The following is a 26,635-nucleotide window of genomic DNA, read 5'->3' on the forward strand; positions in this document are numbered from 1 at the left end:
TAATTTAAAATCCAAAACCTTATAAATTTTGCGTTCGAAAAACTAAAACCTCCGATTAGTCATAGTTAGGCTTCGAATTTGGGAATTCTGGGTTTGGCATCAAATCTATGATTTTAGTCAAAATTTTAAAACGTCGTTTTACATGCGAAATTCACTATACAATTATACGATTCCGACCATTATTGCTTGACTAAACTGCCGAAAATCCTGCGAACATATAATTAAATAATCGCACGAATTTGCAACTAATTACAATCAACGAAATTAATCACCCCTTTAATTCATTGCAAATTTATAAAATTTAACCATGTTAACTATAATTGATTATGGAATTAATTAGAGGCTCGTGATACCACTGTTAGGTTATGACAAATATAAAACATATATTTCATGCGGAAAAACCATAAAGCCAGGAATCCAAATTAATTGCCACATAGTCAATTAGCATAATCTAGGATACATACATATGACGCGTGCCTTCCCTAGCTGCTCCCGAACCGAACAAGAACAAGTTTAAGACTCCAAGTGTCGTCCCTCCGTAGATAGTCCACAGCACGTTCGGATCCGCCTTAGATTCAATTAACTAGAATTTAGCCTAAGGTTTTATGTTATTCGTACTTAATTATTTGGCAAATTATTAAGCTTAGTTTAATCTTAAAACTATATGAATACTTGAGAATATGATGTATAAATTGTGATTATTCATCACCTATTTATAGAGTGTGATTATCGGAACTAGAAACTTACTAGGATTCAATTTATCTAATTTAATTAGAATTAGACTTAAATTAAACCTTTGTTTTTAGTGTTTAATTAAACAACTAACTCTAGTAGTTTTAGGAAAATAATCAAACCGGACAAATTCTAAACGCCTAAGGACTCGAAACATGCACGAACACAACGACACGCACGAACAGCCCACAAGGGGCGTTGTCCGCGCGCGCGGCTTGGCTCGGCCCAGCAGCGCTGGTACGCGGCCCATGATGGGCGCGCCAGCCTGCTGCCTCGCCTTGGCTGGGCCTGGCCTTGCCTTGTGCTCGGCTGGGCCTTGCCTTGGTGGGGCGGGCTGTTGCTGTGCTTGCTTGCCTCGCGCGGGCTTCTCTAGGCGCGGGCCTAACTTCGTGTTGGGTCTTGCGTCTAGCAAGCTCGTCCGATGTTTATTTCGTACGTCGCGCTTCCGATTTATTTTTCGATTCCGGAATTCATTTCCGATTCGAACAATATTTAATATTTCCGATTCCGGAATTAATTTCCGTTTCGAACAAATATTTAATATTTCCGATTACGGCAATATTTCCATTTCCGATAATATTTTCCGATACGTACCATGTTTCCGTTTCCGACAACATCTACGACTTGGATAATATTTATATTTCTGTTTCCGGCAATATCATCGTTTCTAGAGTATTCATAATTTGCCTTTTGACGATTTCAGCTCCCACTGGAACCGAGATCCGTCGATTCCGAATATCCATAAATGGAGTTTTTAGTTCACTTAAATACTTGATCCGTTCACGTACTATTTGTGTGACCCTACGGGTTCAGTCAAGAGTAAGATGTGGATTAATATTATTAATTCCACTTGAACTGAAGCGGCCTCTAGCTAGGCATACAGTTCACTTGATCTCACTGAATTATTAACTTGTATAATTAATTAATACTGAACCGCATTTATTAGGCTTAGCATTGAATGCATACTTGGACCAAGGGCATTATTTCCTTCAACCTCATCTTTTGAAAGTGATTCGATTGTAGTTATCAATTGCAATGACCAATTATATAATCTACACAAAGAACGATGCAAGTGTTTTAGTACGACATATACAACACAATTGCATCGGATAATATAATAATGAGTTGTTCAACAAAATTTCTATCTTTTTTGTGTGCATGAATTCGGAGAAGAGTATACTTACATGTAATGCTGCTACTCGAAGAGAAACGGAGGTACAGCTCGAAGACGATGAACTTTGTGTATGTGATGAACTTTGTTTTCTTGGAATTATACTGTGATGCACTCATACGTAGCATTAGGTTTATAGGAACTTGAATTAAAAAATACATAGAATATTTTTGGCAATTGTAATAGATTCGTATATTATTTGATTTTTTTGGTATTCTTTGACTGTTTTACAAAGTATTAACTAAAATGTGAGACTTTTTGGCTGCTGACTGTTACATAGACTTTTTTTTGTTGTATTCTTTGACTTTTCATGATTGTATGATTCTGAATCAAATTGCTTTATTATTTGTTGACTTTTGCTACTTTTGCTATTATGGCTCATATTGAATACGAATATAGGCGTTATATTTCTATGGTTTCGGTTTCCTGATGTCTTATTGCAATAACAACATAATCAGCTTTTGAATTGAATTAATTTGTGAAGATATTTTGGGGGTATTTTAGTCTTTTAGGTAGGGGACACCAAAAGTGTGATTACTGAAATGTCTCATCTCTTCACTTATAGAATAGAGATTAATATCAAGATTGATACCAACTAATAAACAAACAAAAGTCAAGTAATATATTGACTATGTACTCCTCAATTATTTTGGAATCGAATCCAAATTAAATTGGATCAATAGAAGATATTAATTATGATAAGCAAATCCAAATTTGGTCATATAGAGGAAGATTGATGATTTCATATCCGTATATCGCATTTAGGCTTTTTAGTTGTTGATGAAGACGTACATGCAATTAAAAGAAAGATTGACATCCATCATGCTATAAATTTTGGTCTTAAGATAATCAACGACCTACTAATTATCATTTTCTCTTAAGATCGGGGAAATTACAATGTAAACGGCTAATTAAACGCATATAGATTTTGACACACTTCAATATACTATACTATCTTATGTCCAAATCGATTAGTGAAATAACACATATAGATTTTGACACACTTCAAATATATTATACTATACTATATACTGTATCTTATGTCCAAATCGATCAACGTTCCATTATTAATTCAAATTATACATATGAAAAGACATGAATACTACTATGTTGAAAACCAATTTATTACAAACAAATCCGAGGAAAAAAATACTCTTTTAAAGAGATAGCTATTAATTAAAAACAAATGACCTAGACGTAATTTGGTTTTAAGTTGTGGATTTTTGGGTGTTCGGTTATGAGAGATTTGGAAGAAAAAAAAGTTTGAGGACTTTGAGGTGAATTAAAAGTTTGATAATTTCAAAAAGCTAATACAACTGTTTGGTTTGGAAATGTTTGGAAGAGAGTTTCTGGTTGAATAAACTGAACATACGAAATATGATTCTTTTTGTGTTATAGGTTTGAAAAAGTGGGTGCAAAATAATAACTTTGTCCTAATATTTTCTAAAAGTACAACCGAACCTACACCATTGTATGTCAATTTTCATAATAATCATTTTATACATTAAACAACTACTCCCTCCGTATTTGATTAAAATATACAGTTTGACCGACACATAGTTTTAGGAGAATGAGTTGAATTTATTAAAATAACATGAAAGTGAAGTATTGCGTTATTATTTATTGTAAGAAATTAATAATGAGTGAATTATTTATTCCAGTAAAAATAGGACGTGAGTACGTGTGGGGAACATGTCACGCTAAAAATAGAAAGTGCATGTGTTATTTAAATAAGGCTGATTATGGATGGTGTATCTTTTAATTAAATACGAATAACTAATTTACCATACACTTTATACAATCCATTAATTCAAGCAGTTATTTAAATTAGAAATTAACTTACCATTAAAGATACTCTTATACACTTTATGCAATCAATTAATTCAAGCAGTTATTCAAACCAACTAATACCAATACCTAACAGCCCTACCACAAATGCTACACAGTTAGTTAAGTTAAGCACATATTCAATCAACTAATACAAACCGCTAACGAGTAATAACTGTATGTGAGATCTTGTTTGAACACACGCGTGGATCTTATTTGACATATGAACGCATGCATGTCATATTTATATACTTTGATCTTGGTCAAAACGTATAAAATAATTATACAAAAGCAATCCAAAATAATTATCCAACTTTTAAACCCAAAATTCTTTCTTTTAAATCCAATGGTAATCTACATTTAATCGTGCAAATCCACTTCATATTTTTGAAACGTGTCATATATTACAACAAAATAATTTGTGACATTGAGGATATGAACAAACACATGCAATTATCAAATTTCCGAGTCATCATCTACAAATTGTATACTACTACTACTTATAGCAATTCATTGTTATCCTCTTTCTAAATTTCATCCTCATTTATTTTCAGAATGGCATCGTCATTAACAAGATCAAGATCACTAATCCAAAAATTAAGATCAAAATTAAGTGTGCTTCATCAACTTAATTATTATGCCAATTCTTCAAGGAATTTTCTTGTTAATCTAACTTTTTCACCACAAATTATCAAAAACAAAAACACATTCTTTGTTTCTCGGAATTTTGAATCTACCATAGCCCAGAATCAACTGGATTTTGTTTCTGCTGATAATGATAATCAGGTTAGTGTTTGTTTAATTTAATGAATTCAAGATTAACTAATCAGAATTTTATTGCTTTAAATTTAATCCATGCATGCAAATATGCAATACTCACTTTGAGTTTGATTGTTTGATTTTTTTAATTTTTATGATGTGGTACATGTAGTGACAATTTTCTTTGATCTATGAGCGTATCTGGTCAAAATGATGCATGGTCAAAATGATGCATTTAGGCTCCATTTATTTACTTTGTAAATATATTAAATATATTCAAAGCAACACTTTCCAAGGGAAAACTTTTCCTTTTGTTTGTTTGGAAATCAGATACAGATATGAGGAGATAAAAGGAAATCTAAGAGATTAGAGAGGAAAATTTGACATTTCTTCTTTTCGAAAGGAAAGTTAGTTTCCCATCAAGGAAGGTTGTTTTGATGTTTTCCACCATTAATGAAAATGGGAAAATTAATTTGCGAAAAAATACTTTTTTGTCAAAATAAACGGAGTCAGAAACACGACAACTACAGCGGTAAAATTGATGTTATATATTACTCTCTCCGTATTTATTTAAAAGATACACTTTCACCGACAAGTAGTTTTAGGAGGTTAACTTGAAAATGAAAGTGGAATATTGAGTTACTCCCTCCGTATTTATTTAAGAGATATACTTGGCCGGACACGGGTATTAAGAAAAAAAATTGAATGAATAAAGTAATAAAACAAGTGGGGTTGAGTAGATATTTTAATAAGAAAAATAAGTGGGGGGTGGGGGTGGGGGTGGGGTGTAGATATATTATTTAATTTGATGGTGGGGTTGATAAGTTACTAAAAATGGCAAGTGTATCTCTTAAATAAATACGGCCGGAAAATGCAAGTGTATCCCTTAAATAAATACAGAGGGAGTATTATTTATAGTAAGAAATTAATATTGGGTGAATTATTTATTATAGTAAAAAGAGTATGTGAGTAAGTGCAACCAGAAGGGAGAGAAAGATTAATATAATTGAAAATGAGGACAATGACGTGCCAAAAATAGAATTGAATCTTTTAATAAAACATGACCAAATAAGGAAACCGTATCTAATAAATATGGAGGGAGTAATAATAATAATAAATAATAACATATATATATATATATATATATATATATATATATATATATATATATATATATATATATATATATATATTTCTTTTTAAAAGATACAACAAAAGTTAGGATAGTGTTTTCAGAAGACTGTATCATAACTTATCTTAAAATATAAAATAAGAAAATTTACTATCTATGTATGGCAGTATGGATCAATTTCTTGGCGGATCTGTATGCGATGACCTAAGGCCGCAACATAATCTGATTTGCGGTTGGCTTTCCTAAAAATCGGAGGGAGTAATAATTAATAATACGATGATTCATGATTTGCATAAAAGTTGGTTGGTACAAAATTACAATGGAGTAAATTGATGCAATTTTAAGCATTTGGCTAGTATGGGCATAGGCAACACTATTAGTATTTAGGAGCAACGTGTACCCAAGGGTATTTTACATCCGTTGGTGGTCTCTCACTTTTTCTTTCCATATGCACATTGAAGGGAAATTTGAGTGCGTGACGCATTCGGGTGCATCTTAGATGTGATGAAGAATTGCTACTACTACTTAGTATTCTACTCGTACAATCAATTCTGATTTAATTGTCGCATTGCTAGTTCAAATTATCATCATCGCGAATATGTAACCATTAGCCGTGGAGGGATTGAGATATTGATTTCAACTTTTAACCTTCAAGACTCATAACATGCTTGCTTGTAAAATTCACAAGGTACCCTCGATTAAATTCCGAGTTATTTCTCATTGCACTTGATAAAGAAATATCTTAAGCAGGATTAGTAACACAGAAAATGTTGTGTTTTCGAAATGTATGTCCAAGCTTGAAGCTTCTGAATTCTAATGCTAAAATGTTGATAAACGATGATGATGATGAACGTGTTCTTATCAAGCTTAATGCGATGGATAGCTCTAACTGAAGTGTTTCATAATGATAGGACTTAGATTTTCCTGGTGGTAAAGTTGGAATTACCTCTCAAATGAGGTTCATTTCTGAAACTAATGGTAGCAGGGTTGAATGCTATAGGGCCCTTGATGATGATGGTCAGCTTTTGAAAGAGTCAAAACAGGTAATTCCGTTCACTTTGGCACACCACCTTGTAAGAGATCGAGTATTCGACATATTTTTCTTGTTTTTTCTTTGAATTTTACATGAAACATTAGGAAACTGATTTTGGCACACCACCTTGTAAGTAGAGCACGGAAAACTGTGCCAATCAAATTTTTGTTGTGCCAAAATCATTTCCCGGAACCCTAGGTATGTAGGAAGTGTGATACTCTATGCTTAATCTTATTACTGATTATATCAGGTCGATGAGGAACTTGCTGTCAAGATGTACGAATATATGGTGACCTTACAAGAAATGGATACAATATTCTTTGAAGCACAAAGGCAAGGGAGAATCTCATTCTATCTCACTACTATGGGAGAAGAAGCCATTAACATCGCTTCAGCAGCCGCTCTCAGCATAGATGATCTTATATTCCCTCAGGTAACTAACTAACTGATCACATAACTGGTAATTCTAATTTACTGACTTAATGGGAGGAATTGAAGTTAAGTTTCAACTTTCATTACTACGAATGTTGCAGTATCGGGAGCCAGGTCTTCTATTATGGCGAGGTTTCACCCTGCAAGATTTTGCAAACCAATGCTTCGGAAACAAGGCTGATAATGGAAAGGGCAGGCAGATGCCTATACACTATGGTTCTAACAAGCTCAATTACATTACAGTATCCTCAACTGTCGCGTAAGATTCTTTTTCTTTTAAACAGGGTTTTAAACTTTCACATAATGTCAAAGATTCATTAGCCTCTTTATGAACTATTTCTCAGTTTGGGTATCCTTTTCTTTTGGTTTCAACTCCAGTACACAACTTCTCCATGCAGTTGGCGCTGCATATTCCTTGAAAATGGACAACAAAAATGCTTGTACAATCACTTTTTTCGGAGATGGTGGCACCAGCACAGTAAGCATCATATATTCATCAGCTTTTTTTTCCCGCCAACGAGTCTTTAGCACTGCTAACTGCTAAGCCCTAGGTCTGAACTCAACCTTTCCTTGTCTAAGCTTAGTATATAATCATAATACTAGCCGCTGCACCTTCTATGGCCTGAAAGAAAACTTATGTTCGCCTGTCAGCAATGATTTTTAAGACTAAGGTTCTGTTATGTTCAACTTATTTCACTTATTTCAGGAAATTCAGATAAGTTCAGATAAGATAAAGAAAAATAACGGTTGACCAAGTACAACTTATGACTAAAATAAGTTTTGAAAAGTTCTAATTAGTTCATATAAGTTCACATAAGATAAGTTCGGAAAAAATAAGTGAAAATCAGGTGAATAGAACGCACCATAAAAGCCTCGATCTTGAACCCCGGCCAAGGCGTCATTGTCTATGTTAGCAGGTAGTTACATAAGAGAGCTCATCTTTTGGTACCTCATTCATGTCAGGGAGATTTCCATGCTGCTTTAAACTTTGCAGCAGTCCTAGAGGCCCCGGTCATATTTTTCTGCCGCAACAACGGTTGGGCAATTAGCACCCCAGTGTCTGACCAACTAAGAGGTGAGCATCTACTACGATGCTACTATTCACTGTTTATGTTTCAGCAACTCTTTTGCATGAGACATGCCAACACCTAATTTTTTTTTTTTACCTTTCACAGGTGATGGGGTGGTTGTCCGAGGGCAAGCTTATGGCATTCGAAGCATCCGAGTTGATGGCAATGATGCCCTTGCCATTTTCAATGCTGTACGAGAAGCACGGAGAATGGCTGTTATTGAAAAAAGACCTATCTTGATTGAGGTGAGTGTACACCATTAGAACTTATTTCTTAATTTATACTTGCTGACTATTGTGTGCCTCTTACAATAGTTGGGCTCATAATTGATACATCTTTTTATTTGTAGGCGCTAACATATAGAGCAGGTCACCACTCTACTTCAGACGATTCTACAAAGTACCGTCTAGTTGAGGAAATCGAACGATGGAGTAAAACACGAGGCCCAGTATTGAGATTCAAAAAATGGATCGATGGCAACGGGTGGTGGAACGATAAGAGAGATTCAGAGTTGCGAAGCAGTGTCCGGAAACAGGTAACTGCTAAGCTTATGTATCAATGTAGATAGGATTTCAACTTATAATACCTTGTCATTAGCTCTTGTCTGACTGCTGCTGTATTCTGTAACAGCTCATTCATGCAATTCAAGTTGCAGAGAACCTTGAGAAACCACCAGTATCTGAGCTTTTCTCTGATGTATATGATGTCCTCCCTCCAAATCTCCACGAACAAGAAAGATCATTAACCGAGACCATTATAAAACACCGGAAAGATTACCCAACAAATGTCCCTGTACAGTCGATCACTTGATTTTCTGCACATCTCATCACATATGTAATAACTACTTACAAATGTATATAAACATGTCTATCCTTATAACAATGGTTCTGTATCTGCATATTATACTAACAAGTAACAAGTGATTCCTCGAATCCTCGTCATAATTATTTCTCATGAAAGTTTCAGTTCTCATCTACAATCATCAATCAAATGTTGTTGCTCCTAAAAACGCAAGTACCACATTTTGATGTATGTCGCCTTACATTAATCGTTTAGTAGAGGAAAAATGAGTGCATAAGACTGAAGTTTATGAAGGATAATCACTACAATTAGATCAGGGAAACAGCACTACAAGGATGCAGCCTTCTCATCAATGGAATCTTGAATTGCCTTCAGAAGGGATGGCATTAGCTTCTGGTTGCTAGCTACTATACCCTTGTACAAGTCAAGATACTTTCCTTTGGAGAAATCTAATGGGTTCCCTGCAGCATCTGAAACGATACCTCCAGCCTCTACAATAGGCAATCGCGCAACCACAAAATTAGCCTAAAGTTCAGGACTTGTGGAGGAAAAAAGAGAACACAAATCAACCAGGGGAAAGGCATGTCTTTCTTACCTGTAACGACAATAGATCCGGCAGCATGGTCCCATATTTTTTCGCGATAACCTGCATGTGGGAATCGCAAATATATAGCTCCATCACCTCTGCTCAAAGCACCATACTTTGCTTGGCTATCAATCCTAACTGGAGGCGCTTTGACACCAAGCTTCTGTTAAAGACATTTTGATGATTAGAAGTGTTTTTCTACAGAAGAAAGGGATTTGACTGAAAAGTAGGGGTAAACCAAAATCTTACATTTGCTATGGAGCTACTTAGGTCATGGGAAGAGTGAGCTGCTTCATATGATTCAAAGAATGATGCTTCTTCAGGATTTCCTGTTGGGTTTACATTGACCTAAGATGAAAAATTATAGGATACAGAAACGTATGAGAATCCGTTTTGATTTTAGAGGAAAAGAAAAAATTATAGTACATTAGCATCCATTAGAACAGACCTTGACTGGGGAAGAACCATCAAGTGACTCCATAAAAGTTCCTTCACCGATGACAGCTGAGAAAAGACAGCCAGTTTGACTGGCAGAGTTTTGCACGCCAAGAGGTGCTAGAGGAAGATTTGGGCAAGCCAAGACTCCAAGGACTACTCTTCCTTGATCCAGCAATGCTAATGCTATTGCATATTGATCCCCCCTTACAAACCTGATGTAATGTAATCTCAGATAAGATGTAATCAGAAAAAACAGAACATGAAATTAGCAGTCAACACTCGAAGACATATACATTCATCAAAGATCTCAGTAAATGTCAAAAGATTTTATTTTTATTTTTTTGCAAACACCAATAATGTCAAAGAAAAAACAAAGAATTAACTTATCACAAGAAAGAACAGTAGTCAACTAATCTAAAAAATATGATGACAGACAAAGATCAACTCTTGTTCTGTATGATCAAGAATTCAAGGGGATAAAACAAAACCTCACAACCTCAAACAATTTTCTTAATCCAACATACCCTTTAGTACCATCAATTGGATCCAGAACCCAGTGTTGACCTACAGGACCACCTTCAGACCTGCCATTATCGATAGCAGCAAGCACAGCTTCAGCCGACAAAGGTGAAACACTGTATGCATTCTCACTGGCAATAGTATCATTTACAAGCACTCTGATACGCTCTAAAGTATCTTGTGCGCCGTCGTTCCTCAGATCTCCAGAGTCCTGAAATACTCAAAAGCTGTAACGCAAGTTCAGCAATTTAAACAGTGAAATGTAACCCTTAAGTTGTAGTACTTTACCTCCTCAGCCACCATGGAAAATGGGTCTCCTGAAAGTTCTTGTTCAAGAACAAAACTAACAACAGCTTGTGAACCTGGTAAATAATACACACACAAGGAGTATATTAGCCATTAAGTTGTACTTGTGTTGTGACCTCAATTAATGAAAAGAAGTTCCCATTTATCTTATTTTTGGTTCACTTTGGAGCTTGTACTGGACATGCAGGCGACAATCAATTACGTAGTAACACAAAGCACTCCTTTCTAAGATAACTACCCCGAATTTCCTAAATCTACAGTGATACCGTAGCCTTAAGCCTTAGTCTCAAAAGCCTTAAGCACTATTACATGGCCAAATTTTTGTTATAGAATAAATAGTCAGAATTATGAAGAACAAAATGATTTAAGGGACAATCGATAAATGGTTGAATTAGCAATGCCATTAAATAATGACTCTTGACTAAGGAGATTACAACCCCAGACCTTCGATTGGCTGGACACTCCCACTAAAAGCTAAAAAAAAGCTCAACCAACTTCTGCTTATTTCCTCCCTACTTGGTCGTCTATAGCCTTGTAAGCCTTCTGATATCCTTGACCTCTGAGTCTGAAGCACCCTGACCCTTCCCCAGCTAACTCTAATAGACTAATTTTCATTACCAAAAGTGCCCATTTTCCCTAGGTTAGTCTATTGCACATTTCATGTTTGCACCACCCATTAGGATAGGACCCCAGTAACATTTCATGCTATGTTAGAGTTCGGGTAAACCAAGCAGGCCGCAGAGACAAATAAAACATGGGTGTCTGCCTGAACGGCCAATGTTTGCAAGTTCGAGTCCAACTCTAAGTATACTGTTGTATTTGGGGATTGAAAGGAATTTTACATTTTAAAGTATTTTCCATTTTTCTTTGCCCATCTCAAGATTTACTGATGCCCTTCGGAAATGGCACCAAGTACCAATATATTTCCTGCTTGACAACTTGCAACCATATTGCTTCAAAATCACTGTCTCTCTAGACAATGGCAATTATGAATCACAAGCCACAACTAAGCGTTGACTGATTAGATTCCCTTCTACCATTCATAATCGATAAGCACAAACTGGGAAGATATCAGCATTATCTAAGACATAATACATGCATAGAAAAGTTATACCACTAACCATAATCCGCAACAGTAACAGGGCTCTTATCCAGTTTTGATTGAACATCAGATTGCAACAATGATTTTTGTACTTTCTGCAGAATGTGCCAAAACATAGGAGCAAAAAGATTTAGCAAAAGTGTGATGCAAGTCATGCTACTATTACAGAAAGCCATATACTTGTATGACAACCAGAATCAATGTACCCCAAACTGAACATCAATAAACAAAGATTATGACAGAACTGTTCGATATTTAGGGGGTTTATGATCTTGAAACAGAATAACGTATCCATCATTGATGATAGAGTGCCGCACAACATCGAATTTACATCATTTAACAAGCTAAATTGGATCTTGACTACGTTTTTCAATAAAGAAAAGGAGGTAAATATGCATCTCCATTGAATTTCATATACATCTATACTCATCCTAATCTCATCAAGTCAACAACTAATCCCCAATATTTCATCCAATTACCCAGTTCTTCCACCCTTAAATTCCACTATTTTACAATTGTTTAATACAGATATGATACATATACATCCCCCACAAAACCATCCCTATTCCCTATTGAATTTAATCAAATGTTTATTCCCCAAAGTCAATTTAATCAGCCAACATTACGGTGCTAAATTTTGTACCCACTAATTTACCCCATATAAATTCTGATAAAAAAATGATCTGGGTAATCAAGAAACCATTCTAAAGTATATAAATGATCATAAAAAAAGTTACCAAGAACAAAAATCATTAAAATGCATAATTATCAAAGAGCAATGGAGGAAGATAGAGAGAGAGAAAACCTGGCAAAGGCGGGCAGCGAGACTGGCAGCCTTCTTGGCAGCAGCAAGCTCCTTGTGGTACGACATTGAAGAAGAAGTAGAAGAAGTGAGGAGAGAGAAAATAGAGGATTTGGGTTTAGGAAAGAGAGTGGGAAAAACAAAGTGGGTTCTAGTTCTTAAGCTGCTTAGGCCTATATACATGGTGAACGAATTCTTCCCTGGTTTGCCTCTTGCTTCTCTACCGACTACTCAATAGTTGAGGAAAAATAAATAAAAAATTTGAAGGCATTTAGAAATGAGAAATTATCAAACACCAAAAAAAAAGAGAGAAATTATAAAAGGACAAAAAAGAGATATAGAAGATATGGCATATGAAATATTAAAATAGAGATTATTATTCGTGTCATTATAAAAAGCTATGCACAGTTATATGTCAGTTGGGTAGGAGGTGAGTGACATGAAATGCGGTGAAATTTGCATCATTATTATTCATTATAGTCATTGTTGTTAGTAATCCGTAGTATTCTACGTCAAATATTATTTATCTAAAATATAAATGATTCTAAATATATGTTTCCTCCAAAAAAAACTACAGTATTAGGAACGAGATCACACTGGATAGCATAGTTAGTGTTTGTTGCAAGATTAAAGTTAATTAGCATAGGCAGTCAGATTCATGCCAGTGGTTGTGAAAAAACCTACAGAAATTTTTAAAAAAAACATAACTACGGTGTAACTTTAATTACAGAGAATAGACTAATAGATTAATTATACATAAGTTGAAAAATCTAAGCGATACAACTCAGGACTTCAGGAGACGTACGACTTCAGGAGATACTGAGTGTAGTATTCAGAAATAGTGTTCACTTTTCAGAGTAGATAATCTGTGTGCCTCATAATATATACAGACAACATCGATCTGAATTCCAAATGAGACAAGTTGTAGTGTACTAGTGTAAGACTTGAAGCTTGAAGACTTGAAGTATGAACACGAAATGATTCTTTCAAAACAGCCACATATTGCCTGCCTATCTTGTGCGAAATCTTCAAATGATTCACAAAATGATCCATTTGTTCAAGCTTCTCAAAGATTCAGTCCAAAAGAAATGGCTACAACTAACCTAGGCTCTGTTGTTGAAGTAATCTTTGTAGTTAGCTCATAATCCTCATGTCTGCTCTGCAACTTTCTTAGCTGAAGAGTTACCATAGCTTGGTCCAAAAAACACAGAAAGCAAAGACCGCATCATGTTGGGGACAATGTGCTTATGTTCTAAACCCTAAAAGTCAGTATAATCATCCTTAAAACAAACTGATACTGATAGTGGTCGTGGTCATTATATTTCTAACTTCAGACTGCCACAAGCGAGCCTTACTTCATCAATCATTGATTTTTGTGGCTGCAGACCTGCTGCCTCCATTTCATACAACATCTTTAACGCTTCAATGTAAAATCCATGGTGTATCAAACCAGTAACCATTGCATTCCAACCCGCGCTGTTTCTTTTGCTACGATGATCCATCATGTCAAAAACCTTCTTAGCGTCTTTCAACAATCCACATCTCCCATACATGTCAATCAGAGTACACATCACAAAGACATGAGTGCCTAAATCAAGCTTTATAGCATTGCCATGAACTTGTTGCCCCAATGATTTATCACTACTTATTCTTCCACAAGCTTTAAGGACAGTAGAAAATGTATACTCATTCATCCTCACACCGGCCTCACCCATCTCCTGAAATATTCTGATCACCTCTTTGTAGCATTTTTCGCGACAATTATTTACAATAATACCCGTCCATAGCACAGTATCACGACGATCAACCATCCGAATATGGTCAAAGAACACATGATTGGCCTCCCATAAACATCCCGATTTTCCATAGAATTCAACTAAGGCAGTGTCCACAATTAATCCTCTATTGTAACCCATTCTAAGCAGCCACCCATGAAGCATCTTACCCAAATTAACCTTCTTTAAATGCAAACAAGACTTAAGAAAACTAACCACAACAACTTGCAAACCCATATCATTGTCCTGATAAATAACCCGTCTGTGCATCTTGACAAATAACCACAAAGCTTGCTCAAAGAGATGATTATCAACAAGTTCAGCAATCACAATAGCCAAAGAAATAGAATTTCTGTGAGGCATTTCGTCGAACAGTTGGTGGGCAATATCAAAACAACCGCAAGTAACAAGCATCAATAATATTCTGTTTAGCAAACACAACCCAGAAAGGGTCTTGAGGAAACTGACAATCCTAGCATTTTTCTTGATGTGGGCATACAGTTCTGCTGCTTCAATGGCGTCGCCCTTTCGAGTGCATTCAACAACAAGAGAAACACATATATCTGGGGAAACAGCAAGTTCTAGGCCATCCATTAAACGCAGAACATCTAAGGCTGTGTTATTATTACAAGTTTGGTTCTGCGGTTGTTGTTGCGGCGGTGGTGGTGCGATGGTTGTGGTTTTGTAGACTGGTTGTCGAATAGAGTGAAGAGCAGAGGAAGTAGTCGTTGTTAGGTTATGATACATATGACAATTCATAAATCATGCGGAAAAACCATAAAGCCAGGAAAACATATTATTTACACATAATCATTTAGCATAGTTTAGATGCATACTCTTTGTTGCGTGCCTTCCCTAGCTGCGCCCGAACCGAACAAAAACAAGTCTTTAGGACTCCAAGTGTCGTCCCTCCGTAGATAGTCCACAGCACGTCCGGGTCCGCCTTAAGATTGACCAACTAGAATCGCCCTTAAGGTACTATTATTTTCGGCACTTTTAGGCAAATGTGTGACTGAATTTTTCTCTCAAAAACTCACTTTGAATACTTGAAAACTCGTTGTAAATATGTTACCCTAGGCACCTATTTATAGAGTTATGGAAAAGGATTTGGAATCCTATTAGGATACTAATTTATTTAATTATAACCCTACTAGGACTCTAATTAAATAATCATTATCTAATAGTTTTAGGATTTAATCATATTTCGAATCCCGATTGCTTTAGGATTCCCGCACAAGCATTGCACGAGCACCGTACACCCGCGCAAGCCTTGCGGCCCACGCTAGGCGCACAGCGCTCGGCCCACTGCTGTTGTGCTCTCGCGCGCGCGCCCCAGGCCTTGGCTGGGCCTGGCCTTGCGCTGGGCCTGGTCGAGGCTTGGCACGCGATGGTGCGTGTTGGCTCGCTGGGCGATGGCCTAGCTTCGTGCTGGGCCTTCGTCTAGCGGGCCTCGTCCGATGCTAATTCGTACGATACGCTTCCGATTAAATTCCCGATTCCGGAATTCATTTCCGATACGAACAATGTTTAATATTTTCGATTCCGGAATCAATTTCCGTTTCGAACAAATATTTAATATTTCCGTTTCCGGAATTATTTTCCGATTCCGATAATATTTCCGATTCTGACAATATTTCCGTTTCCGGCAATATTTCCGATTCCGGCAATATTTCCATTTCCGATAATATTTTCCGATACGTACCATGTTTCCGTTTCCGGCAACATCTACGACTTGGATAATATTTATATTTCCGATACGATCCATATTTCCGTTTCCGGCAATATCATCGTTTCCGGAGTATTCATTTCTTGCCTGTGACGATCTTAGCTCCCACTGAAACCAAGATCCGTCGATTCCGAATATCCATAGATGGAGTATTTAATGCCATTAAATACTTGATCCGTTTACGTACTATTTGTGTGATCCTACGGCTTCAGTCAAGAGTAAGCTGTGGATTAATATCATTAATTTCGCTTGAACTGAAGCGGCCTCTAGCTAGGCATTCAGCTCACTTGATCTCACTGAATTATTAACTTGTTAATTAATACTGAACCGCATTTATTAGACTTAACATTGAATGCATACTTGGACCAAGGGCATTATTTCCTTCAGTCGTAACTTTGAGAATTGATGGGTTGTGAATTATTGAAAGCTTCTTCTTCATATGCTGATTCTTCAAGGTTGGGTGTATGAGATGGGTAGTCAGGTGTGTGAGTTCCATTACTGTCTACCATTTGGACACGAATTTTGCTTGGATAGCTCGACATGACGAAGTTAGCATATTCAATTATAAAAAATAAAAAAAATTAACAGTTACAACCGAAGTAAGGTTTTGACTTCACAAAAATCACAACTACTCCATAATAAACATTTGATACGGAGTATCCACCCAGAGCTCCGTTTGGTAGGGCGTAAAACGTTTTAATGGAAACTGATTTTCTCCTTTTCACTCATTTTACATTGTTTGGTTGGCTAAGGGATGAAAAATAATTTTTCATGACTCTCGTGGAAAACCCTTTTCCATTTGAAAGGGAGGAAACCACTTTTACTTCTTTCCTCCTTACCTCCCTCTCTTTTTTTTCCTCAATCTTCATCATCTTATCCCATTTTCCTTAAAGGTACCAAAAAAAGGAAAACTAGTTTGAAATTGTATTTTCCCTTGAAAAATATTTTCCATGTAAAACACGTTTTACGACCTACCAAACGGAGCTCAATTGTCTGATGATTTAATGGTGATGGTGTCTCCATTTGGTAGGACGCAATAACAATTGGGAGGGGATTGAAATCTATCCATATAGAACTCATCTCGAGTGGTAACACCAAAAAATAAACATTTTATTGTCCAATTTGTCACTCTATTTGCTTATCTATACTAGTTGTTGGATCGTGCGCTAGCGCGCACGATCCCCCAAGGTATAAAAAATTATTTTTGTAAAAATGTTACTTAAAAGCTAGGAACTTACAATTTATGGTAAATGCTAGAAATGATATGTTAAAGTTAGATGTTGGATTTACATGTAACGGGAAATAGAAACCATATGCGTTTTAATTGATAGTTCGAAGGTACAATATATAGGAAGTTATACCCAAAGAAAACAATACATTTTGTATAGCAATGGAAGGGTGAAACCGTAAATGCTCTATTGTTAAGAATAAGACAAAATAAAACAAAGAAGGAAATGAGGGGCATGCACGTAAATGCACTATTGGGTGAATAGTAATCAAAGTATGAAGCTTTATAAGTGTTAGGATACATGTATGGACCGTAGTAATTTGTCTAAGGAGAATCTTAATGTCGTTGATGATGATGTTGTGGCCCTTGTATACGGCCCCCTGGTTTAGGGATAAAGTAATATTGGATCTTTGCTTTTTATTTTTTGAGGGGAAAAAAAGAGCAAAGATCCAATATGATCTTTGCTAAAAATAGAAAAGATCAAACTAAATTAGAAGTAAATACGGAGTAGGAGTATAAATGTATAATTGAATGCGGAGTACTAGAAGATAATCCATATATTTCCTCGTATTTTAAAAAGAGATACACTTTGACCGGCATATCATTTTAGGAGAGTGAATTCAATTTATTAAAATAAGATCAAAGTGGGGTAGCGGGTGAATTATTTATTATAATAAAAAGATGATATGGTTAAGTATAGGACCACAAAAAAGAGAGAAATCTATTACTATATACTAAAAGAGATATAAGGAATTACACGCGTCAATCACTGGTGCGATTTTTTCTCACAAAATTTTTTATTTGTTTTTTGCCTTTTTTTTCTCTTAAATGGATAAAATTACCAAAATTGGGTTATACAGAATATTAAAGAAAGATTGCAGCGTTTTCATAATTAAAAAGTTCACAATTCTTAATGCATTTAATTAATTCTTAATGCATTTAAATTGGTCATAATTTTGTTACTTTGTTTTCTCTTAAAATTCTTAAAATGGGTACAATTATTAATATTTGACTTGAAAATAAGATTGCAACGACCTTGTAATTCTTATTGCACTTACATTGGTCATAATTACAATGTGATTAGATAGAATCGTGAATTGCTAATAAAAAAAGGGGAAAAAGTTATAGAATCGTGAACTTCCAAGAAAAAAGAAACGAATATGGAGAATCGTAATCTACAATGCACGTTATAGAAATTACTTATTAAATAAAATATTTTACAAATATTATATACATACAAAATAAAAATTATTGATATTTAACCATAATTAAGATTTCAACGACCGTATATAAATAAGAGGTTGACAATTACTATTGCACTTAAATTGGTCATTTTTTTTGAGAGGAAGAGTAAGCATTTCATTATAGGAGGTCAATATCCGCCGAAGTTTGTAGAATTTGAGGGAAAGAATTCATACAAATACGTTCCGGGTTATTACCGGTATCCCACCTTGCAATACAATGGGGAACAGTATTACCCCCTTCTAATATGAGAACACATAAACTGCGTAAAAAGCTCACTAATTCCAACAATCTCATCATATAGTAGAAACACTGGAGCGTCACCTTCCTGCCTTGTCTGAATTGCTCGAACAACCTTCAGCGCGTCACACTCTAAAACCACACAATCATAGCCCAACCGCCTTGCCAATTCGATCACATAGAGAGCAGCTCCTGCCTCTGCCAGTTCTGGTCCCCAGTGAGTAGCAGATCGCTTCACCCCAGCCACCAGAAGTTGGCCATTTGCATCTCGAATCACGACACCAAAGCTCACACCATTCCCCTCTATAATGTGTGCATCAACATTTAATTTCACACTATTAAATTGGTCATAATTACAATACATTCGATAGAATCGTAAATTGTCAAAATAATTTTTTTTTTAAGTGTAATCGTGAACTGCACAAAAAAAAAAAAAACAGTGGAGAATAGTAATAAAAGATGGACGTTATCAAAATTACTTATTAAATAAAATAATTTACAAAAATTATATACATACAAAATTTAAAAAAAAATTGACAATTCATCCGAAAATTCTGCTACATGCGTATAACTTTCAACTACATTCTTCAAATCTACGTCTATCACAAATCTATTACGTTATACTAAAACACACACTAGAAATGACACGTGTCACTTCTTGATGAAAAATTTACCCGCCAAAACTTCTTTTTTTTACCCATTTATTTGTTTCAATAACTTTTTATGGAAAAGATTCAGTATATTTGACTAAAACTTAATCTTTTGAAAATCTATTTAAAATCTTTTGTACTTCATACTAATGTATTTTCGAACAATTCTTTGTTAGTCGACTACTATTTTATAAATAATGGTCAAATTATAATTTTATAATATTCGTGCGTGCACAAGACCTAATCTAATATTAATATAATTGGAAGTGTAGACCAAAACATGTCAAAAAAAGGAAAGTGTATCTATTTTTAAAATACGGCCGTTTAAGAAAAGTGTATTTCTTTTTAAAATACGGAGGGAGTAGTATTCATAGTAGGAAGGCTTTTGAATGACTACAATAAAATGGTAGCCACTACAAGACACTAAATCTTAACCCTTCATTGTTATTGATTGACCTGGACAATTGATTTAAATAAATAAAAAAGTTACTTAAAAATCCTTCTATTATGCTTCCATGTTCAGGCTTTCTTCCTCCATTTACAGTACCTCCATTCTTGTCAGAAAGAAGTGAGACATTCTCGAAGTATTTTCTCTTTCTTTATCTCTTTCTCATACTCCCTCCGTCCCTTAATACTCGACCTGTTTTGACCGGACACGCTTGTCAATATACAACTTTGACCACTAATTTCTTTAACTACATATTATAAAAACTTATAAAAATATTATATTTTGAAAATATATATTAAGATGAAGTCAACAATATATTATATACTAACATTTGTTTTCATATACTAAAAATAAATAGAGTCAAAGTGAATCATGTGAATAGTGCAAAAAGTCAAAACAGGTCGAATATTAAGGGATGGTGGGAGTATTATCCAACGGTTGCATCGATCAACCATTGAAATTTAATTATTGAAAAAACATTAATGAAGAACATGATTCTATTTCCATTATATTCTTCTTCATCTAACATAGAAACTGTAAACGTAGCCTTGTTATCATCATCTCAAATCATTTAATTAGATTGAAGTTTGAACAAATTTCCTTTTTTCCTTGAAAAATCAAAGTAAAAAAAAATCAAATTTGATATTTATAATTCGGAGAGGTCTGCAAATTAAGGGTAGATTTGAGACCTGCAAATTAAATTGACATAGTACATGAACAGATCTAAAGATAAAAATAAGAAGGGAAACGAAAGGTCTGCAAATCAAGGGTAGGTTTTTTTTGTTTTTGTTCTTTGAGAGAGAGATCGACCAAATTACAGGTTCTTTCATGGGAATGGGATAGTTTTAATTCAGTTCTTTTATTTATTATAAATCTTAATTTATAATTACAAAATAGTTTATGAGAATTTCCACAAAAAAGAAAAATATATTTTTTGGTAAATAAGAAGACAGCAAAACTAATGGACAAGATTAGTCTACTTTAATTTAAGGGCTAAGATTTAATAAATTATAATGGCTATTGTAAAATCATCCTTTAACAAGCTTGATTCTCTATTTCAATTCTAAATCACCTTTTCAATAATACGACAATGCAAAAACTTGAAACTTCAGCTACAACATTTGTTACGATTTTCAAATTTCCCTAAAAATAGCATACTACTCGATCATCTAAATTTTTTCCCCTTAAAATAGTAACTCTTTATTTGTCTAAGCCAATAAATGTTAATTTTCACTTGTTTAACGGATAACCAGATAATGTTAATTTTTACTTGTTTCTCCTAGTTTTCTTTCATTCTTCCAACAATAAAGAAAAAAACCAAATTTATTGCTATTACCAACAATAAAAATAGAAGCTTTCAAATTTAGATATATCCACAATACAATTCTCCATCCTCATCCTAACACACAACGAAGGCATTGTTGTTTTGGTTCACGGTGTTCACGACGAAGGTTCAAACTTCAAAGCATGAGGGTATGATCATGAGAGAAGAAAAAACACAATTTATTTTGATAATATAGGTGAAATTGGAGAAATTAAGAACGAAGAAAAAGTACCAAGAAAAATAAATTGTGTTTGCTCCTAAATATTAAAAAAGATGGCGGGAATGACAAATACATCGACTACGATAGAATCAAGCCCTATAGTATGTTATGCACCTACAATGATAACAACAAATGGGGTGTGGCAAGGAGATAATCCCTTGGATTATTCCTTACCACTCTTCATTTTGCAATTAACAATGGTGGTGGTTATTACTCGTGTTCTTGTTTACGTCCTCAAGCCACTCCGTCAACCTCGAGTCATCGCTGAAATCCTTGTAAGTGCATTCTTACTAGAGTTTATGATAGATAAATTTATGTTAACTAACACAAGTTAGTAGAGTTGGTGGTGAACTCACCTTGAGTGTCAAGCCCCATCAGCTGTGAAATGCTTGGGAATGACTCAAGCATAGACCTGTGTAGGTAGGCTGGTTAACCTATGATAGGTGCTGGTTCAACAGGGTCCCTTTTTCTTACCTAATAAAATTTTTTAAAAAAAATTTAAAAATAAAATAAAAACAACTGATGATAAATTTCTGAAATTTCAATGTTGATGATTTAAAATTTAGGTTTCATTGAAAAAATCTCTAGTTTATGCATAATTTATGGTATTTCTAATGTATGCATGCTAACATATGTTGCAAACTAATGGAAATAAACAGGGTGGTATTATACTTGGACCATCAGTCCTGGGAAGAAGTGAAAAAATGGCACAAATCATATTCCCACTAAGAAGTGTGATGGTGTTAGAAACAATGGCTAACATTGGGCTCCTATATTTCCTGTTTCTAGTTGGGGTTGAGATGGATTTAGCAGTCATAAGGCGAACAGGAAGGAAAGCAATAAGCATTGCACTTGGGGGCATGATCTTACCTTTTATCATAGGATGCACCTTCTCCCTCATAATGCAAAGAGGTGACAGCACCCACCCTGGAACCTTTGTGCTTTTCCTTGGTGTCGCTCTCGCTGTCACCGCCTTCCCTGTACTAGCTCGAGTTCTTGCAGAGCTCAAGCTCATCAATACCGAGATAGGACGAATTGCCATGTCATCAGCACTTGTCAATGATATTTGTGCTTGGGTGCTCTTAGCCTTAGCCATAGCCCTAGCCGAGACCAGCTCTTCGAGTTTGACTTCAGTCTGGGTGATTCTCTCGAGTGCTGCCTTTGTAGTGGTGTGTATCTTCTTGGTTCGACCCGCCATTATGTGGATGGTCCGCCGTACACCTGAGGGTGAACCGTTCAGTGATTTTTACATATGCCTTATACTCACAGGGGTTATGATATCAGGGTTTATTACTGATGCTATAGGAACTCATTCTGTGTTTGGGGCCTTTGTTTTTGGACTTATCATCCCAAATGGACCTTTAGGGGTAACCCTTATCGAAAAGCTTGAAGATTTCGTATCAGGACTTCTACTTCCTCTGTTTTTCGCCATCAGTGGTCTTAAGACTGATGTTCGTCAAGTTGGTGACTTTAAAGTATGGCGTAATCTGATGCTTGTCATCATATTGGCTTGTTCTGGCAAGGTTGCTGGCACTACTGCTGTCGCTTACTTCTACAATATGCCAATCCGTGAAGGAATCACCCTCGGGTTGCTCATGAACACCAAAGGTCTTGTTGAAATGATTGTCCTAAACGTGGGAAAGGACCAAAAGGTCAGAAATTCATTTGATCATTTATTTACTCATCCTATTTCATTTAGGCTCCGGTGTAAAACATTTTTCCCCCTTTCAATCATTTTACGTTGCTTGGTTTGACAAGGGATGGAAAACAATTTTCCATAACTCCCTCAAAGGTGGAAAAATGTTTTCCATGTGAGAGGGAGGGAAACCACTTTTCCACCTTTCCTCCTTACCCCCTCTCCCTTTTTCCCCTCATTTGGATTGTGTTTTCCTTTGGAAAATGCTTTCCATGGAAAATCATTTTGCACTAAAAACATTTTACACCAAACCAAACGGAGCCTTAGAAGAAGAAAAAAATTCAGATCTTGAGCAAATAGATTCTGATTACCGCATTGAAAGTAATTGTAGTAATAACAATAGAAGTATTACCACTTTGATAAATCTTCGTCTTCTGAGATCAATCATGGTGTTGCAGGTAATAGATGATGCATCATTTTCGATCATGGTGATATCAGCATTGATAATGACTGGTCTGATTGCTCCCCTGGTCACCGCTATTTACCGGCCAGCAAGAAGATCTGTAGCATACAAGAGAAGAACCATACAGAAATCAAAACCAGATGCGGAACTCAAAGTATTGACTTGCATTCACACACCAAGGAATGTGCCGACCATAATAAATCTACTGGAAGCCAGCCACCCAACAAGAAGATCCCCAATATGTGTGTACGTGCTACATCTAGTAGAACTAACAGGGCGAGCATCAGCAATGCTCATAGTGCACAATACCAGAAAGTCAGGTCGCCCAGCTCTCAACAGAACACAAGCTCAATCAGATCATATCATCAATGCCTTTGAAAATTATGAGCAGCATGCTCTAACTGGGTCTGTCTCAGTTCAGCCTCTGACAGCCATTTCTCCCTATAACTCAATGCATGAAGATATTTGTCATTTAGCACAGGAAAAACGAGTGGCCTTTATCATCATCCCCTTCCATAAGCAACAAACTGTAGATGGTGGTATGGAATCAACTAATCCAGCTTTCAGAACTATAAACCAGAATTTATTAGCCAATGCACCTTGCTCGGTTGGGATCCTTGTTGATAGAGGGCTAAGTGGGTCGACCCGTTTGGCTGCAAACCAGGTTTCACACAACATAGCAGTGCTCTTCTTTGGTGGGCCTGATGATAGGGAGGCACTTGCATATGCATTGAGGATGTCAGAACATCCAACCATCACTGTAACTGTAATGCGATTCATACCAGGTGATGATGCTTCTAGAGCAGCAACCGTGGAGCCAAGTCGTGAGCCTGGGGACCCGCGAGTGCTGACTGTGATAACTGATGCTGAACAAGACAAGCAACTGGATGAAGAATATATCAATGACTTCAGATCGAAGACAGCCAACAGCGAATCAATCACATACACGGAGAGAATTGTAAACAATGGGGAAGAAACAGTGGCTTCAATAAGAGCAATAGAAACTGTTCATGATCTATACATAGTGGGAAGAGGACAAGGCATGATATCACCGCTTACAGCCGGTCTAACAGATTGGAGTGAATGTCCTGAACTTGGAGCAATTGGGGACATGTTAGCATCATCAGATTTTGCAGCAACAAGCTCTGTTCTAGTGGTGCAACAATATGTTGGTTTAGGGCCACAACATGAGTCTCCAGCAACTCCAGACAGCCCCACTGCTCCAGATCTTGATGAGCAATTAAACGCAGGATTACACCAGCAAAGACAACAACCAGGAAAGGGCCAGAATGCCTTCAATCTCTAAACTGTAGACAAGACCTAGTGAAACCACTCTCAAAGCTGAAACAATGCCTGAACATTTGATAAGAAGCAATGAGAACAATTTATTGCAACATTTTCTAGCAGGAATAGGATCCCTCCCATCCACCCACCCACCCAATTCCTCTCCCCAAAATATGTGACCTTTATTTTCTCTTTTTCAAAGAAATAGTTTTTATGATTTTGTCTTCTGCTTACAACTCCTTTTTATTCACATTAAATATTTTGAAATAGTCTCATTCAAGAATTCCCGGTAACAAATGTATCGAGGCCTTGGTTACATATGCCTTTAGTGCACCATACCTTTCTCAAAACAAACAAACAAAGTTATGCTAAGAGTGGATGGTTAGTCTAGCGGCCATGTACTGATGTACTAACAAACATTTGCATAATATTTATCTTATAGAATAAACAGTATACAAAAATATTATGCAAAGTCATATTACCCCTTAAAAACATAGTAGTGGCTTGGTCGTGTCCGTTAGTAACATCATTCAAAAACATGAGTCTATTATGGACAAATCAAGCAAGCTATAAAACTGCAAGTATGAGAACTACTTTATAGATTCTTGACTTTAATATACAAAAATCAGGACATTGCTCTGTTAATCTGATCCCACTCCACACCAGCAACAATAAACCCGCTATACATTCACACATAATATTCAAACCGTAACAAAAGATTTTCATTTCAAAGTTGTGAATTTGTGATGTTCAAATATACCTAATAAGCAAACAAACGAATAAATGAAACTTACAAATAAAAAGGAACTGAATCATGTCATTAAGCAATAAAGTACCCTAAAATTAAAGATATCTGATGAACACAAAATCCGCACCAAATTATGATTAATTTTCGTAGGTTGCTGCAGTGAAGGACCAAGGACCAAATTGTGAGTTATAAAAGAATAAGCAACCAAATCAAGCAAAATAGATAGAGAGGAAAATAGGAGAAAATAAACAATTAAAAGTATAGATCTTACCTAATTACTGATGGTCCGTCAAAAATAAAATAAAAATTACTGATGGCCAATGGGTAACTCAACTGCTTCTTACAGTTGGCCAAATTAATTATTAGCGAAAAAATTAGTCAAATCTCCAGCAAAATCAACACTCAACAGAAATAAAAAGTGAGCAAATAAAAGAACCCTAAAAAATAAAAGAAGCTCAACCATAAAAGTTACCTAATAGGGTATCAACCAACTTTGGACAAGCTGTTAGGTTAGGATACTAGTCTAAAGGAAATAATGCCCTTGGTCCAAGTATGCATTCAATGTTAAGTCTAATAAATGCGGTTCAGTATTAATTAACAAGTTAATAATTCAGTGAGATCAAGTGAGCTGAATGCCTAGCTAGAGGCCGCTTCAGTTCAAGTGGAATTAATTATATTAATCTACAGCTTACTCTTGACTGAACCCGTAGGGTCACACAAATAGTACGTAAACGGATCAAGTATTTAATGGCGTTAAATACTCCATCTATGGATATTCGGAATCGACGGATCTTGGTTCCAGTGGGAGCTGAGATCGTCAAAGGCAAGCAAATGAATACTCCGGAAACGATGATATTGCCGGAAACGGAAATATGGATCGTATCGGAAATATAAATATTATCCAAGTCGTAGATGTTGCCGGAAACGGAAACATGGTACGT

General features: G+C 35.7%; 4 protein-coding genes and 1 long non-coding RNA gene across 5 annotated transcripts; 2 read left to right on the top strand and 3 right to left on the bottom strand.

Moving 5' to 3' along the window:
* Positions 1 to 4,185: 4,185 nt before the first annotated feature.
* Positions 4,186 to 9,088, top strand: LOC110800751 (2-oxoisovalerate dehydrogenase subunit alpha 1, mitochondrial). Its single transcript, XM_022006073.2, has 9 exons — positions 4,186 to 4,516; positions 6,533 to 6,664; positions 6,905 to 7,087; positions 7,188 to 7,345; positions 7,465 to 7,564; positions 8,050 to 8,161; positions 8,262 to 8,401; positions 8,506 to 8,691; positions 8,787 to 9,088. The coding sequence occupies exons 1-9, from the start codon at positions 4,286 to 4,288 to the stop codon at positions 8,964 to 8,966; spliced, it is 1,422 nt and encodes a 473-aa protein (XP_021861765.1). The 5' UTR covers positions 4,186 to 4,285; the 3' UTR covers positions 8,967 to 9,088.
* On the bottom strand, positions 8,990 to 12,978 carry LOC110800752 (SAL1 phosphatase). The gene is made up of 8 exons (XM_022006074.2): positions 12,714 to 12,978; positions 11,928 to 12,003; positions 10,789 to 10,862; positions 10,506 to 10,711; positions 9,992 to 10,193; positions 9,793 to 9,891; positions 9,553 to 9,706; positions 8,990 to 9,448 (listed from the first exon to the last, which is right to left on the bottom strand). The coding sequence occupies exons 1-8, from the start codon at positions 12,891 to 12,893 to the stop codon at positions 9,285 to 9,287; spliced, it is 1,155 nt and encodes a 384-aa protein (XP_021861766.1). The 5' UTR covers positions 12,894 to 12,978; the 3' UTR covers positions 8,990 to 9,284.
* Positions 12,979 to 13,858: 880 nt separating this feature from the next.
* On the bottom strand, positions 13,859 to 15,232 carry LOC110800753 (pentatricopeptide repeat-containing protein At1g31790). The gene is made up of 2 exons (XM_056839501.1): positions 14,066 to 15,232; positions 13,859 to 13,969 (listed from the first exon to the last, which is right to left on the bottom strand). Exons 1-2 carry the CDS (start codon positions 15,230 to 15,232, stop codon positions 13,859 to 13,861), a joined length of 1,278 nt encoding a protein of 425 aa, XP_056695479.1.
* Positions 15,233 to 18,680: 3,448 nt separating this feature from the next.
* Positions 18,681 to 23,897, bottom strand: LOC130470467 (uncharacterized). The gene is made up of 4 exons (XR_008930869.1): positions 23,612 to 23,897; positions 22,434 to 23,191; positions 21,920 to 22,037; positions 18,681 to 19,224 (listed from the first exon to the last, which is right to left on the bottom strand). It is a non-coding gene; the product is annotated as an uncharacterized lncRNA (long non-coding RNA).
* Positions 21,393 to 25,184, top strand: LOC110800757 (cation/H(+) antiporter 15). Its single transcript, XM_022006078.2, has 3 exons — positions 21,393 to 21,838; positions 22,223 to 23,215; positions 23,658 to 25,184. Exons 1-3 carry the CDS (start codon positions 21,617 to 21,619, stop codon positions 24,966 to 24,968), a joined length of 2,526 nt encoding a protein of 841 aa, XP_021861770.2. The 5' UTR covers positions 21,393 to 21,616; the 3' UTR covers positions 24,969 to 25,184.
* The last annotated feature ends 1,451 nt before the right edge of the window (positions 25,185 to 26,635 follow it).

The sequence above is a fragment of the Spinacia oleracea genome, chromosome 3, assembly GCF_020520425.1.
Source record: "Spinacia oleracea cultivar Varoflay chromosome 3, BTI_SOV_V1, whole genome shotgun sequence".
Lineage (NCBI taxonomy): Eukaryota > Viridiplantae > Streptophyta > Magnoliopsida > Caryophyllales > Amaranthaceae > Spinacia > Spinacia oleracea.